The 15,015-nt window shown below is 45.8% G+C and overlaps 1 protein-coding gene across 2 annotated transcripts; it reads right to left on the bottom strand.

Moving 5' to 3' along the window:
- Positions 1–1,552: 1,552 nt before the first annotated feature.
- Positions 1,553–13,349, bottom strand: LOC118086128 (sushi, nidogen and EGF-like domain-containing protein 1). 2 transcript variants are annotated; one of them, XM_035117409.3, is made up of 7 exons: positions 13,084–13,349; positions 10,349–10,384; positions 9,679–9,809; positions 8,803–9,084; positions 7,577–7,714; positions 2,943–3,112; positions 1,553–1,764 (listed from the first exon to the last, which is right to left on the bottom strand). In XM_035117409.3, the coding sequence occupies exons 1-7, from the start codon at positions 13,118–13,120 to the stop codon at positions 1,761–1,763; spliced, it is 798 nt and encodes a 265-aa protein (XP_034973300.3). In that variant the 5' UTR covers positions 13,121–13,349; the 3' UTR covers positions 1,553–1,760. The 2 variants fall into 2 exon arrangements, with proteins under 2 accessions (XP_034973300.3, XP_088527288.1); XM_088671162.1 differs by lacking the exon at positions 1,553–1,764 and having other exon boundaries at positions 2,939–3,112.
- Positions 13,350–15,015: the final 1,666 nt, after the last annotated feature.

Below are 15,015 nucleotides of genomic sequence, written 5' to 3'. Positions count from 1 at the left end.
ACTCGTGTTTATGACTATGGGTAAAGATTATTCTTTTCCATACCACTGTTTGTTTCTTCGTTTTATGACAAATGTGGTTGCTGTGTTTAACCCCTGACTTTATGGTTCTACTATTTTAGACTTCTGATTTAACTTAATGACTGTAGGTCAGAGGTTGGCAACCTAAGGCCCATGGGCCGGAAGCGGTCCATGAGGGTTGCTTAACCAGTCCATGAGCCGCCCCCAAACTGAGCCGCCCGCACGACGCAGGGACTTCTGTGGCTCCGGAAATCACTTCTGTGTATGCCCAGATGCCAAAAATCGCTTCTGTGCTGGTGTGATTTTCAGCATCTGGGCATGCACAGAAGTGATTTCCGGCGCCGCGGACATGCACAGACACTATTTCCGGCGTCATGCTGCGCTGGCCTGGCTCACAGAGGATCTCTGCGGGAATGGTCTGGCCCATGTCTAGTAAGCCTTGCTGACCCCTGTTGTAGGTGCTTCCATTCATACTGTCACTATTTTGGGGTGGGATTCAATCACATAATGGCAAATGGAAGAAAAATATGGTATGTATGTATAAATGAATTCAGGCCGCACAATTAGAGTTGATGTGGAGGTCTTATGCCACAAACTGATTTATCCGAAAGACTCTCTTTGCTAAGAAATAAGGATGAGTCACGGATAAGAGATGAGTGGAAGTGTTTTGAAGAATATCTCAGCGGGTATAATAGTCAGTTTAACCTACAAGTAGGAATGAACACATGAGCAGCAGATAACATTAGATAGAGGAAGATTCGAGATCAAAATGGGTATAATAATAGATTATGCAGCAGACAAAAGACTACTCAGAATGCCACGGAGAGATGGACTGGGAAGTCCGAGGATAGGAGATAACGATGAATATTGTATGGTGTATGTATAACTTAAAAAAATGCATTAATAATTATAATAAGAATAACCAATAACAACAGCAGCAGAAGACTCTCTTTGCAGAGAACAGCAGCTGACATAATAATACCCACTGCTGGCTTTAAACGTGAGGTGTGGATCATTATCTCATGCAGCCTTTGCACAGCAGTTGTACATCCTGCTTAATCTTTACATGCTCTGCAATGTAAATGTTAGCACACTGGTGACTTTAAAACACACAAAAGTGACACATCTAATTCAACTGGAACACAAGGGTTTGAGTTTGCGGATTCTGGTGGGGCTGACTCAGCACCTGGAACCAGTTTTCGAAGCCAGAGTTCATAACCTGGAAGGAACTGGGTCTTTCACACCCCGACTGGCGTTGTCTGCTCTGCATGACAGGCAGAAGCTCAACAGGTGCAGCTTCCCCATCACAGGGAAAAGCTGCACAGCAGCATCGAGAGGAAAGTGCCAGGGTCTGGATTTATGCTGCTTGAGGCATTGGGGCACCACCAGAAGCGTCTTTGCTTTCCACTGTGACAGTGAATGGGGGATCAAGGTTCAGAAGGCATGACTTTCATGTAAGATTAAGCCTCAGCACCCTCTGTTCATCAAAGGCACACATGCATTCATGTACACACACATGCATTCCTGCATTTCTTGACTTCATAAAGCACGTTCAGCTCCAGTCACTCAGGGAACAGACAAAGGAGAGTAGCAACGAGAGCACAGCCATTTTATTTGTATGCCATAATTAGCCATGGCTCCAAGCCTATAGGGGGCAGCAGAGGGATCTTTGCAAAGGTTTGAGAAAATCCTGTCTTGACACCGGTGGATGAGGAGGGGGCTCTCTTGGGTTGCAGGTGGTCTCATCTAGCGAAAAGAGACAGAAACATTGGTACTGAAAAGCATATCCCTACTCCTGCCCGTTTTAGCAACTTGCTAATTTTTTCTTAACAGCCTCTGCCACATCCCCGCCCACACATTATTAAGGGAACATTGTGACAGCTTGGAAGATGAAAACACCAGCCTAGAATGAGCATGTCACCTGACCCAATAGAGGCAGCTTTCTGTATCCTTGTCCATAAAGAACAGTGCATGTGTGTGAGGATTTTTAAAAAAAAGTAATACAGTGCCAGATTCACATATAAGCTAAATAAGCTATAGCTTAGGGCCCCACTCTCTTGGGAACCCCCAAAAAATTTAAAGGAAAAAACCAAACTGGATGTACATTTCCAAAATATAAGAGAGAAAAAACAAATAAAATAAAACCTACATACAGCAACAGTGTTTTGTGTTGTGTAGGCTCCTATGATGTAAGTAATGGGGCCCGCCTGCTAGTCTGCTCCCTAAAATATCGCTGGTTTGCTCATTTCTATATATAGGGTGCCTGCATTCTGCTATTTATAATTATTAGTACTGTAGTTTTTGTTATGTGCAAATGGCTTTAGATACCTATTAGGTCCATGCTCAAATGTTTTCTGGGACCCAGGTGGCGCAGTGGGTTAAACCACAGAGTCTAGGGCTTGCTGATCAGAATGTCGGCGGTTCGAATCCCTGCAATGGGGTGAGCTCCCGTTGCTCGGTCCCAGCTCCTGCCCACCTAGCAGTTCGAAAGCACATCAAAGTGCAAGTAGATAAATAGGGACCGTTCTGGCGGGAAGGTAAACGGCGTTTCCGTGCGCTGCTCTGGTTTGCCAGAAGCAGCTTTGTCATGCTGGCCACATGACCCAGAAGCTGTCTGCGGACAAATGCTGGCTCCCTTGGCCTATAGAGAGAGATGAGCGCTGCAACCCCAGAGTCGGACACGAATGGACCTGATGGTCAGGGGCCCCTTTACCTAGGTCCATAAATTACCATATATTCAACACACAAAAAACAGTGACAATTTGTTGTTGACAAAGGACAGCTGGACGTATAAAGGGTCCCATTACCTTCAGTAGCTTAGGGTCTTATCAAACCTAAATCCGGCCCTGATGTAATATAAGTATTATTAAAATAATCCACACAAAAACACCCCTCTCAAAGGACAGGGGTCCTCTGGCACTTACTCCAAGCATTTGCTCTTCTCCGTTGTGTCTCCGATCACAATCTCATCCACTTGGAACACCCATCGCCCTGTGAACTGTACATTGGTGGTCTGTGTGATATTGAGGATACTAGGGGTGCGTGATGCTGGGATGTTGTAAAAGTTTTTCTTGTCTCCACTGTCAAATCCAGCCTAGGGAGTGGAGAAAGGAGAAAAGCAATGTACTGTCCAGCTCCACAGCATAGGAAACATTCTCCTCTCTCGTTCCCTTTCTGCATATTCATGTATGTGTGGAAATGTTTGGCTGACTTTAACTCCTGGTAAATTAGCAAAAATGTATAAAACATGCTCAAATGTTTTCTGGAAATGTAAGGAAAAAGACGGCACCTTTATCATGTGTTGTGGAATTGTAAGGTAGTAAAAGGATTTTGGGAAATGATGTATAATGAGTTGGAAAAAATATTTAAAATAACCTTTGTTTAAAAAGCCTTCCTTTTAGGAATTCTAGGTGCTGAGATCCCAAAGGAGCAGAAAAGGCTATTTATGTATGCGGCCATGGCTGTGTGGCTGTTACAGGCCCAGAGATGGAAAGAAGATAAAGTTCCTACCAGAGAAGAATGGTAGATGAAGTTAATGGACTACGCTGAAATGGCTAAAATGACTGGAAGAGTCAGAAATTAGGAAGACGAAAATTTCAATAAAAAATTGGGAAAGTGTATAACTTATCTTAAAGACCATTGTAAACAGTTAAAGTCATTAGTAGGATTGGAATATCACTTGTAGTTTAAGGCTGAATTCCGGACATAACGGAGAGGTAAAAGATTTGGATTATCATAAGAGATGAGGGAGGAAATGATTAATAATAGGACCCACAAAGGGGAGGATGGCAGTCCAGGAGATTCCTTGGAATCTTGCTTTTATGATTGATGTTTGATATATTTTTGTAAAATTTTAAGTTGAAAAACCAAATATTTTTATTTTATTAAAAAAAAATATTGTTGGGTTCACCCCCTGCCACTGCCTTTTACCCGCCTCACGGCTCAGACGTACTACCCGTATGCGTAAGAATATAAATTCAGCCATCAAATCCAGCATCCTGCTATCACACTGGCCAACCAGATGTCTATGGGAAGCCAGCAAGCAGGTCCTAACCACACAGCACTCCACACAGCACCTGCAGTTCCCACAAACTGGTCTTCGGAAGCATACGGCCCATGAGGGGGAGCTGGAAAATAGCCATCAGGCTTAGGAGAGTTGCTGGTGGCTTTGTCCTCCACCAGAGGCCAACTTGTGAAGGAGATTTGGAGGGGGCGATGACGCATGCATGTGATGTCAGGACGTTGGGAGGAGCTAGGAGGTAGAGCCGAATGTGGCGGCAGTGCGACCTCATTGGCCAGTGGATCCTCCTCTCTGGTGCTCAGCTGCCTCCTCTTCCTGCAGCTGCCACTGGCTTGGGGGCTGTTTCCCCCCTCATTCCCCTCTGTCGCAGGAGAAGGAGGAGGCGAAAAGTCCCAACCAAAGAGGAGTGACAGATCTGGTGTACTTGAAAAAGGGGGAAAAATTACTGGGAAATGACCCATAATGAATTGAAAAAATGTTTAAAAGTACTCCCCCCCCCAAAAAAAAGCCAGACTACTTTCTGTTGGGGATAATTCAGACTGAAATCACCAGGTGCCAAAAAAGGTTATTTATGTACGCCACTACTGAGGCCCGTGTTTTGTTAGCCCCTAAATGGAAAACGAGCGAAGTCCCAACCAAAGAAGAATGGCAACTCAAGTTGACAGGATATGTGCAGCTTGCAGACTTAACATCTAGAATAAGAGAACAAGAAGAACATATGTTTAAAGAAGATTGGAAAATGTTTATTGAATATACGGGAAATAATTGTGTGCAGCTGAAAATTCTGGCAGCATTAAGATAAATTCAACAGTGTAAACAAGTTTTGATGGATGTAATAATGGAATACTGAATGGTATAGTTTTTGTAAAATATACAGGGATTTATGATATGCAAAATGAATCATGGAAACAGAAGAAGGGAAGTCATTGATATCTTAAGGATGTAGAATGATTATTTTAAATTGTAAAACAGTATATAGATAGATAGATAGATAGATAGATAGAGAGTGGCAGATCAAATTAATAGATTGTGCTGAAAGGGCAAAATTTACTGGAGGAATAGGAAATCAAAGAGAAACAACTTTTTATAAAGAATGGGGAAGATTCGTGGACTATCTGGAGAAATTTATTAGCTAACTAAGTTTATTAGCAGGATTAATCTAAAACAAGCTGTTAGATATATTTGTTAAGGAAAACACAGGGAGTAACTAATAAATAGAATTAATTGGGAGGTGCAGTAATAAAAATTAAAGCATAAGAAACCACAGGAGTAGGGAGGGAAGTCAAACTATGTGTTTTTTCTTGGAAAACTAATTTAATTTGTATGATTGTTACAAATTTCAAAAATTGAAAAATAAAATTTATTTTTAAAAAGGAGGAGGAGAAGGAACCAGCCACTGGAGACATGATTGGCCTCCCTCACCCCCTGATTTTTTAAAAACAATTACTGAGGGGTCCTCAAAAGAGTGAGGATTAGACACTCTTTGAAAGCCATCAAAGTTGGTGACCATCATTGCCTCAAACAGGGATAGAGAATCTGGTATGTCAGCTTGGAAGAAGGGCAGGAATTTTATCTGTAAATAATAACCACCCAGGCTCCGGACCAGGGCAAATATCTGTGTGATGGCAGGAGAACTGCAGCAGAATCTTCAAGAGTGGGTTTTAAGGTTTGTTTGTTTTTGCACTGGCAACTGAAAGCTGATTTAGAAATAGTCAGATGTGATTGTGTGGTTGCTGTGAAATAGCCCTAACGCACGTTATAGCCACAGGAATATGGAACTAGCTGCAGAATTTGGTTAGCCTACTGAGAATTTCAGCTTTCATTTAGAAAGCATAGAAACACCACAAGCAAACCCTCAACTTCCCTTGTTGTTGGATGCCTGCTTCCTGAAATTGTTCAAGCAAAGCTTTGCACATTTCAAAAGCTAGAAGCATCAAGGAATCAGATTTCCAGCGGCCAGAGGTCAGAAATGCCATGCCCTGTATAGTTCCTTGTTCCTCCCTCAAGTTGCAGAAGCGGAATAAATGAAAAAGCAAAACCTTCAGAATAAATTCATGGATAAGAGGAGTATGCAATTTCCCTCTATCTGCGTAATTAAATTTGGGTTGTGGAATCCAAGTTCATTGCCACAGCATTTGGGGTGCAAAATGGTTATTGGACGTAGTACAGGAAAAGTAAAGCCCTGGCAGTAGAGACCCCTCCCTTGCCAAAAAAACCCCCATCACAATGCAAATCCAGGACAACCCCCCACCCCGATATCAGCAATTAGTGCTGGGCCAGTCTTTGCCATAACTGCTGATATAACTGGAACAAAAATGCATTAACATCTCCAATTTCTTTCCAATTAGTGAGTTAATGGGTTGACATTCAGATAGTATTTTAAGACAGCCTTCCTCAACCTGGTGCCCTCCAGCTGCTGTTGATGGCAAGTTACTCCCATCAGCTGCTTTGGTTAGGCATTGTACCTGACAGTACATTTTCAGCATTCATGAAATCACTCTGGGTGGAAATTTTGGACTGTTGGACTGTTCATGCAGCAGTTTAACTCTGTACATGGATAGCCTGCTCTTTCTGATTTCAGCAAGGTAGCTTACACTCATCATCCCCAGGGGGTTTCTCCCATCTGATCGCTTACAAAGCCAGGCTTGCTTAGGAGCAGAATTGGCTCAGATGCATACAAAGCATATCTGGATATCATGGTGAAGCATCCTTTGCAGGGGGTTGGACTGGATGACCCTTGGGGTCCCTTCCAACTCTACAAGTCTATGATTCTAAAGTTACACGAAAAGGGCTTAGCCACACCTCCATTTACTCCACTGCTGAATTTGGAACAAAGGGTAGGTTTTCCAGGGATTGCTGTTCGTTCTGATTTAGTGCTAAAGAAAGGGTCTTCTGGGGGCGGGGGAGCTTTGGGACAAAGGCACAACTACTTGGACGCATGCCTAGAAAATGTGGGATAAGCAGAAAACAGCTCAGACCCATGCTTCCTAGGCATGGGAGAAGCAGCAATGCGGACGAGCTCTTAACCTGCCCATTAAAAAAACTGCCCCCCATTCATACTTAAGGGTTGTATCCAAGTCAAAGTCACTTGGCTGCATACTTGTCCCACTGGCAAAATATTTTGCAGCAGCGGGAAGTTGTTGCACAAGAGAACCCAGAAGCAGGTTGCTGCTAATTTTGTTGAGCAACGACTAATGCAACTATTTGCACTGGAGTTCTCCCTTGTGTTGCAGAGTCCTCCATTGCACAGAATGAAAACTTGCCCACCTGCTTGTGCAGACAGAGAACATTGGATACAGCCCATAATGTGTATCCTGAACACCATTTCTCACAAAACAAATATTTTGGTTTCTTTTTTTAAAAAAAATCTCAATTTAAAACACATATTTTGACACTTGGCCAACAGCTCTGGAGAAGCATGAAGCCCAAAGGATGTTCCAACCCACATGTTGGTCTGGGAGGTCAGAGACCAGGTCTGTTTCGTATCGGAATCTGCAAAGGTCAGATTCCCTCAGCATTCCTATTCAGATCAAGTACCTGTGCAGGGGTTCCCCCAAGGCCTGTCCTGGGATTCCCACCACTTGCTATCCCGGTTGTCCACTGGATGTCAGCATAATTCAAAATGATGAAACATACTTCGTTATTGGTGGTCAAGACAGCCTGGAAAGTGTTGGTCTGCAGCAAAAAGGAAAGAGACATAGGACTGGAGCTACGAACAGCACAAAGAGATGCAGCTCTGTCTCTAGGGCACACAAAGTAGGAGGAGGGAGTCTTCTTCATTGCAAGTGATAGGGAAATCATCTAGATTAGGGACAGAGGAATCTGCGGTTTTCCGGATGTTGCCGCCCCATTGACCACACTGGCTGTGGATGATGGTGGCTGGAGTCCAACAACAGGTTCCCCATCCGTTCCTCTTGTTACCACGTTTTCACACTGCATATTAAGGGACGCAGGTGGTGCTGTGGGTTAAACCACAGACCCTAGGGCTTGCCGATTGGAAGGTTGGCGGTTCGAATCCCTGCGACGGGGTGAGCTCCCATTGCTCGGTCCCAACTCCTGCCAACCTAGCAGTTCGAAAGCACATCAAAGTGCAAGTAGATAAATAGGTACCGCTCCAGCGGGAAGGTAAACGGTGTTTCCGTGCACTGCTCTGGTTCGCCAGAAGCGGCTTTGTCATGCTGGCCACATGACCTGGAAGCTGTACGCCGGCTCCCTTGGCCAATAATGCAATATGAGCACCACAACCCCAGAGTCAGTCACGACTGGACCTAATGGTCGGGGTCCCTTTACCTTTATTAAGGGTTAGGGCAAGGGAGAAACTCAGACCCAGGGACTGAATGTTACAAACCTCTGACTTTTGTGTGGCTGTGGATTGTGGACTGGCTGGATGCAGAGGAATGGTGGGAGGCAGGGCCGTCTTAAGTATATCTGGCGCCCTGGCACCGTGGTGCGAAGGATCCCTCCGGCGCCCCCCCACCCCGTTTCCCAGCACGGCGGGCGGCCCAGCACCCTGGCCCCTTGCGCCACCCAGCCTGGCCGTAGGGCCGGCCCTGGTGGGAGGCACCAGATGGGGAGCCCCCAAGGCGAAAAGGGCCAGAGAGAGCTCAGGAATGGTGGTGGGACAATGGTGAGTGGTCAGGGAGAGTAGAAGCATTTTTGGCAAGTGTTGCTTGTAAGTTTCATCTGCTGAAAGTCTCTTTTCTGCACACCCAGAGCCCTATCATCTCCTGCAGCTGGCTACCCTAGGTCCGTGAGAGGCCTACCTTTTTTGAAGCACTTCCAAAGTAGGCGACACGGTCCCAGGTAGCAACCAAGGCCCAGACAGCCGTGAAAGAGATCTCTGGGAAGTACTGGTTGATGTCTGCGGTGCAGCGGCTAAGTACTGCAGAGTCCTGAGTCTGTCTCCATAGAACATCCCCGCCTCTAGTATTGTCAACATCCCCCCAATAGGGGGCGACAAAGGGCGACTCTAAATCCAGCGGGAAAGGGTCGGGTGTGTACTGTGACACATTCACACCAAAGGAGACCACCCCATTGTTGTTGACCTGAAGAAAGGAGAGAGATGCAGGTGTGAATGACAGCAGGTAGGTAGACCGAGAGATATAGGGTTGGCGTCATAGGAGTCAACTCCTAGAAGCCGAGGCCCCTTCGGCCCCCCATTAAAATATTTGTGGGGCTTGGGCACCCCCAAAGTTGATGGACATTGCCATTCAAATGGTGTGTGTGTGTGCATCTCATTATGTGATTGATCATGCAGGATGGAGCTTACCTCCCCTCCCCCCCCATTTTATTCAAGTTGGCACCCCTGGTTGGTGTGATTGAACATTTGCAAAGTCCACATCCAGCAGGGGACAATGCTGACCTCAGAAATGAGGAGAATCAGTAGGTGGCAACAGCTATGGTGAGGAGGTAGATTTGCTGGGGAAGAGGGGCATTGAGTCCTTGCCCAAGGTTCCTTGAAACCTGGAACCAGCAATGGATGGATGCATAGATGGACAACTAGATTAGATAGCAAGACTGAAGATGGGCCAGTACAAAGCAGCCTGCTAGATCTCAATGACAGGTGGGCAGAGTTCTGCGCCACCTGCCCTTCTGGTCAAGAAACATGTCAACTGGGGCTTTGGCCAGGCATTACGTACGTAGAGTGCGCGGTACTTCTTGCCATAGAAGCTGAAGGGCACTGCAGTGATGATCTTTGTAGATGTCCCATCATCTGACTTGGGGTTCTTTGTGTCACCCTGTGCAGTCCCATAAGGGTACATCAATGATTCTAGAGGAGAAGGGAGCATCTTGTTAGAGCCCAAGCCAGCAGCTCATTTTACAGAAGGCCCCTTGGGAAGGAGGGGGGGCTATGTGTTTGGCCAGCCTCTCCTCCCTCTATCTGGGTCTGAGGCTGCATAAAGTGCACAAACGTCTCCCAAAGGATCCTGGGAACTATGGTTTGTTAAGGGTGCTGGGAACTAGCTCTGCAAGGGGGTGAACTGCCATTCCCAGGATTCTTTGGGGGAAACCATGTGCTTTAACGTACAGCAAGTTTACAGCCTGAATGTGTCCTTTATAAGAAAACGCTTAGGATCTCCCCCAGGATCAGGAAGCCTGCAAAACTCTTCTTGAGACCTTCTCACTGAACATGGGAATTGGGGGTGGAATCAGTGGAGGTGGAGGTGTTAAGGTGCCTGGAATCCTCCATCATACATTCTTGCAATGTTTGGTGGAGTAATGCTGCATGTTTTGTAAGTGCACTGCCATTCATTTGTTCAAGGCAAGTCCTCAGCCCAAATTCAGGCTCACGAGTCAAGTAGATCTTACCCTTGGAGGCATCGGCTGGAGAGGTCAAGGTTGATCCTAAAGAGCAGCAAGAGAGAAACCATCAGATCTGTTTCATGTTTACAGGCACACACAGGTGTGTGCCTGATGCCATTGAGTTTCAAACGGAGATTTGATCGGGGGGGGGGTCTTAGTTGACCGCAAGCTTAACATGAGTCAACAGGGTGATGCAGCAGCAGAGAGAGAGAGAGAGAGAGAGAGAGAGAGAGAGAGAGAGAAAGAAAGAGAGAGAGAGAGAGCCAATGCTATTGCTTCTGCTGGTGTTTCCACCTACCTGAACTTTCTGCCCCCCTGTTCCTCCTCTTCCTCTCTCTGCTGGTAAACAGTAGCAATAAGATTGATGCCCCCACTACTGAATATGCTATCTCATCCAAGGCTTGCCAAGAGGCAACACAGCCTCCCAGCCACATGTATAAAGATAAAGGTAAAGGGACCCCTGACTGACTCTGGGGTTGCGGCGCTCATCTCACGTTATTGGCCGAGGGAGCCGGCGTACAGCTTCCAGGTCATGTGGCCAGCATGACAAAGCTGCTTCTGGTGAACCAGAGCAGCACACAGAAACGCCGTTTACCTTCCCGCTGTAGTGGTACCTATTTATCTACTGTACTTGCACTTTGATGTGCTTTCGAACTGCTAGGTTGGCAGGAGCTGGGACCGAGCAAGGGGAGCTCACCCCGTTGTGGGGATTCGAACTGCCGACCTACCCTGTAAAAAATCAGTCAAGCCCAAGCTACCATGGCTGGCAAGAGTACATTCTCAGTGGTAGCTTCACAACTGTGGGACATATGACTCAGATACCTAAAACATTGTCTCACCCTTTATATACCCAAACTAGTCACTGTACTTTGCAGGAGAGGGCCCTTGGAAGTATTATCTCACCCGGAAGCCCATCCCATAATTGTTAGGAATTGGTCTTTAGTGTAGTTTATCTACCTATTGGAATTCCCATCAGACAGATGCTGTTGTTGATTGTCTTTTTGACCCTTCCTTTCCCAGTGAGCTTTTTCAGTGGTTATTTCTACCCTGTCTTAATTTTGTGGTAAGAATGTACCTGTAAATTCTTACCACAGTTTTGAAATAGTGTGTATATATTATTGATGATGTTTTTGTGGTTAAACCTTTTGGGGGATGTTGCATTGGAAGTGATAGCTCAGCCTATACAGCATGAGACTGTTAATCTCAGGATTGTAAATTTGAGCCCCACATTGGGCAAAAAGATTCCTGCGTTGCAGGGAGCTGGTGACCCTCGCAGTCCCTTCCAATGAGTTAATTCTATGATTCTATAAAATGAAATGATAAGAGTCCCATCCTTCACAGGGTTTAAAGAAGACCTACCCTTAGGAACTGATTTGATCTGAGTCACATAACTAGATGGGCTCGTCAGCAGGGTCACGCCAGAGTGCCGAATTCCAGCATCTTGGCTCAATCCTGTTGATGAGCACAACATGGCTTTCCATCCGGCACTGGTGCTCTGGGCTCATGGAGAAAGTCAGCAGTCAGGAAGGCTGACAGACATTGAGAAGGCCCAGCCCCATGCCCAGAGATTTTAAGGAGGCTAAATGGCCTCGGTCCAGTATACCTGAAGGAGCGTCTCCACTTCCATAGTTTTGCCCGGACACTGAGGTCCAGCACCGAGGGCCTTCTGGCGGTTCCCTCGTTGCGAGAAGCCAAGTTGCAGGGAATTAGGCAGAGGGCCTTCTCGGTAGTGGTGCCCACCCTGTGGAACGCCCTCCCACCAGATGTCAAAGAGAAAAACAACTACTAGACTTTTAGAAGACATCTGAAGGCAGCCCTGTTTAGGGAGGCTTTTAATGTTTAATAGATTACTGTGTTTTATTTTTCTGTTGGAAGCCGCCCAGAGTGGCTGGGGAAACCCAGCCAGATGGGCGGGGTATAAATAAATTATTATTATTATTATTATTATTATTATTATTATTATTATTATTATTATTATTAGACACCTTGGCCCCCTGCGGGTGGGGCAAGTAAAGATGCAGATAGGAAAGAACAACCAGGAGACTTGAAATGTGTTCCCAATAGTTCCATGAAAAGCAGGGCTTGTATTCAAGTGCTTTTAAGTCTGGCGGCAATTGCAAGGCCAACTGGGATTGGCTCCACACTCGGGAGCTTCTGACCAGAGCTCTGGAGTGGAGATGATCCCTGCCAAAAGCATGGCTTGAACTTAGTGCCAGCTTCTAATTGGTCAAGCCCCACTGGGATCAACTGCTCCACTCCACCACACTGCAAAGGAAAAAATGTCTCACTGGACATTTGGGTGACCTTAGGTGTCTGCCATGCATTCCACCTGTCAAAGTGGCCCACCAGGAGTAGGGCAGTTAAGGAATTGGCCCACCGGGCTGAAAAAGTCCCTCACAACTTGGTTTCTGTACTCCTGATTTTATACAATATCCCCCTCCCCACCCACTTCCACAATTATTGCATTTCCTTTTTGTAAAATTGTTCTTCTAAAAATGAATGGATAATTATAAGTCACCTTGTCTATTTTTAACTGAAAAGCATGGCACAAATGTTGAATGAAACATCAAACTTTTAAAAATTCCTCCACACATTGTGAAGGTAGCTGTAGTAGACTGCTACCAGGTCAAGTCAACTCAAAATTGAACATACTTTTACAATAAGTTAAGATGAGGCTTGATCTTCCATTAACCGAGAAAACAGCCCAAAGCAAAGAGCTGGCTTCTGAGTCTCCCACTTACCCACTGCCAGCAGAAGGAAAACAGATATAGTTTCCATCCTGGCTGCTCCTTTGCCCTGGAACTGCAGTGTCTTAAGCGTTTTCCAGGTGCCTTCTATGCCTCTTCCAGCCAAGAAAGGATGTGTGGAGTGGATCTACACCTGGTATTTATCTTGACCCAGCCTTCCACACCTAGCTTGACAAAAAGAGAACAAACAGTTCTCATAAGGAAAGGGGACCTTAATCAAATAGCAGGCCGTTTCAACAGTTTAATCCCACTGAATTTCTTTGCACAACTTTTTTTTTTGGTGAGAAACAGGCCAACACCACAAAAGGCACAATAGCCTCTTGGGTGGAGTCGGAGCAGGGGGAGGGTGTATGTCCACAATTGTGCGCATATGCAAACAAACCTAGCACCAAGAATGTTCTAGATGCTGCTCAGAATGGCAAAATGATGCAGAGCATTTGGAGCATCCGGTTTACTTTTGATGGGCGGAATAATGATGGGTGTGAGGTAGTGTTTGGAACAGGGATGCCACACAGACTTACATCCCACCCCAGTTAAGTCTGGAGGCTTAACATACAGGCTATTTCAATGTGTTTCCCCAATTCTCTGACTTCCTCCACACTAATCTGCCCTAAACCACAGGTTTAGCGGGTGGCGCTGTGGTCTAAACCACTGAGCCTCTTGGGACCGCCAACTGATCAGAAGGTTGGCGGTTCGAATCCCCACAATGGGGTAAGCTCCCACTGCTCCATTCCAGCTCCTGCCAACCTAGCAGTTCAAAAGCACATTAAAGTGTAAGTAGATAAATATGTTCAGCTACGGAGGGAAGGTAAACGGTGTTTCCATGCGCTCTGATTTCTGTCACGGTGTTCCATTGTGCCAGAAGCAGTTTAGTCATGCTGGCCACATGAACCGGAAAGCTGTCTGTGGACAAACGCCTGAAAGTGAGATGAGCGCCACAACCCCATAGTCGCCTTTGTCTGGACTTAACTGTCCAGGGGTCCTTGACCTTGACCTTTTTTTAAACCTATACCATAGTGAAACCATACTCTCCAACATTTCTCCAATGAAGATAGGGATATCCTATTCCACATCAGGAAGCTTCTCCTGAGTTTGATCTTGCCGCACACATACATGTCATATACATGTCACCTTGAGCGAATGACAAGCTTTCCGCCTCCCCTACCTCGCAGGATTGTTGTAATTAATAATAATAATAATAATAATAATAATAATAATAATAATAAATTTTTATTTATACCCCGCCCTCCCCAGTCAAAAACTGGGCTCAGGGCGGCTCACACCAACAGAATTACAATAAAACATAAAAACAATTAATTAAAATACAGATTAAAATACAGTATTAAAATTTAAAATGCAGCCTCATTTCAAGTAGTCCATAAATCCAAGCCATGAGGGAGGAAAACACAGGGGTCAGGCTGAGTCTAACCCAAAGGCGAGGCGGAACAGCTCTGTCTTGCAGGCCCTGTGGAAAGATGACAAATCCCGCAGGGCCCTGGTCTCCTGGGAAAGAGTGTTCCACCAAGTTGGGGCCAGTACTGAAAAGGCCCTGGCTCTCGTAGAGGCCAATCTAGCCATTTTATGGCTCGGGATCTCCAGAATATTGTTGTTTGTGGACCTTAAGGTCCTCCGCGGGGCATACCAGGAGAGGCGGTCCCGTAGGTATGAGGGTCCCAAGAACATGCAAGGAAATGGATAATGCTCAACACCTTTGACAGATAAATGAAATTAATTTTTTTTTTAGCTGTAAGCTGTCTTGAGTCACTGTCAGGGAAAAAGGCGGAACATTAATAATACATTAACATACGTCAGGTTGCGGACGTACTCCGTGACGGAGGCACGTCCGCAACCTGCAGCGTTTGTAACCTGTAGCTCCGCGTCTGCACACGTGCGTGACACGATTTGGCGTTTCTGCGCATGCGCGAG

This window comes from Zootoca vivipara, chromosome 6 (assembly GCF_965207765.1).
Source record: "Zootoca vivipara chromosome 6, rZooViv2.hap1.1, whole genome shotgun sequence".
Classification (NCBI taxonomy): domain Eukaryota; kingdom Metazoa; phylum Chordata; class Lepidosauria; order Squamata; family Lacertidae; genus Zootoca; species Zootoca vivipara.
Note: the sequence above shows the minus strand (reverse complement) of the source record. Positions and strands in the feature narration are given on the sequence as shown.

Excerpts from the sequence above, each read along its gene's own strand:
- LOC118086128 (XM_035117409.3), bottom strand. The coding sequence starts at position 13,120 with ATGGAAACTATATCTGTTTTCCTTCTGCTGGCAGTGG. Across the intron at positions 10,385-13,083 it reads TTTCCTTCTGCTGGCAGTGG|GATCAACCTTGACCTCTCCA; the intron begins GTAAGTGGGAGA and ends GCTGCTCTTTAG. Across the intron at positions 9,810-10,348 it reads TCCAGCCGATGCCTCCAAGG|AATCATTGATGTACCCTTAT; the intron begins GTAAGATCTACT and ends CTTCTCCTCTAG.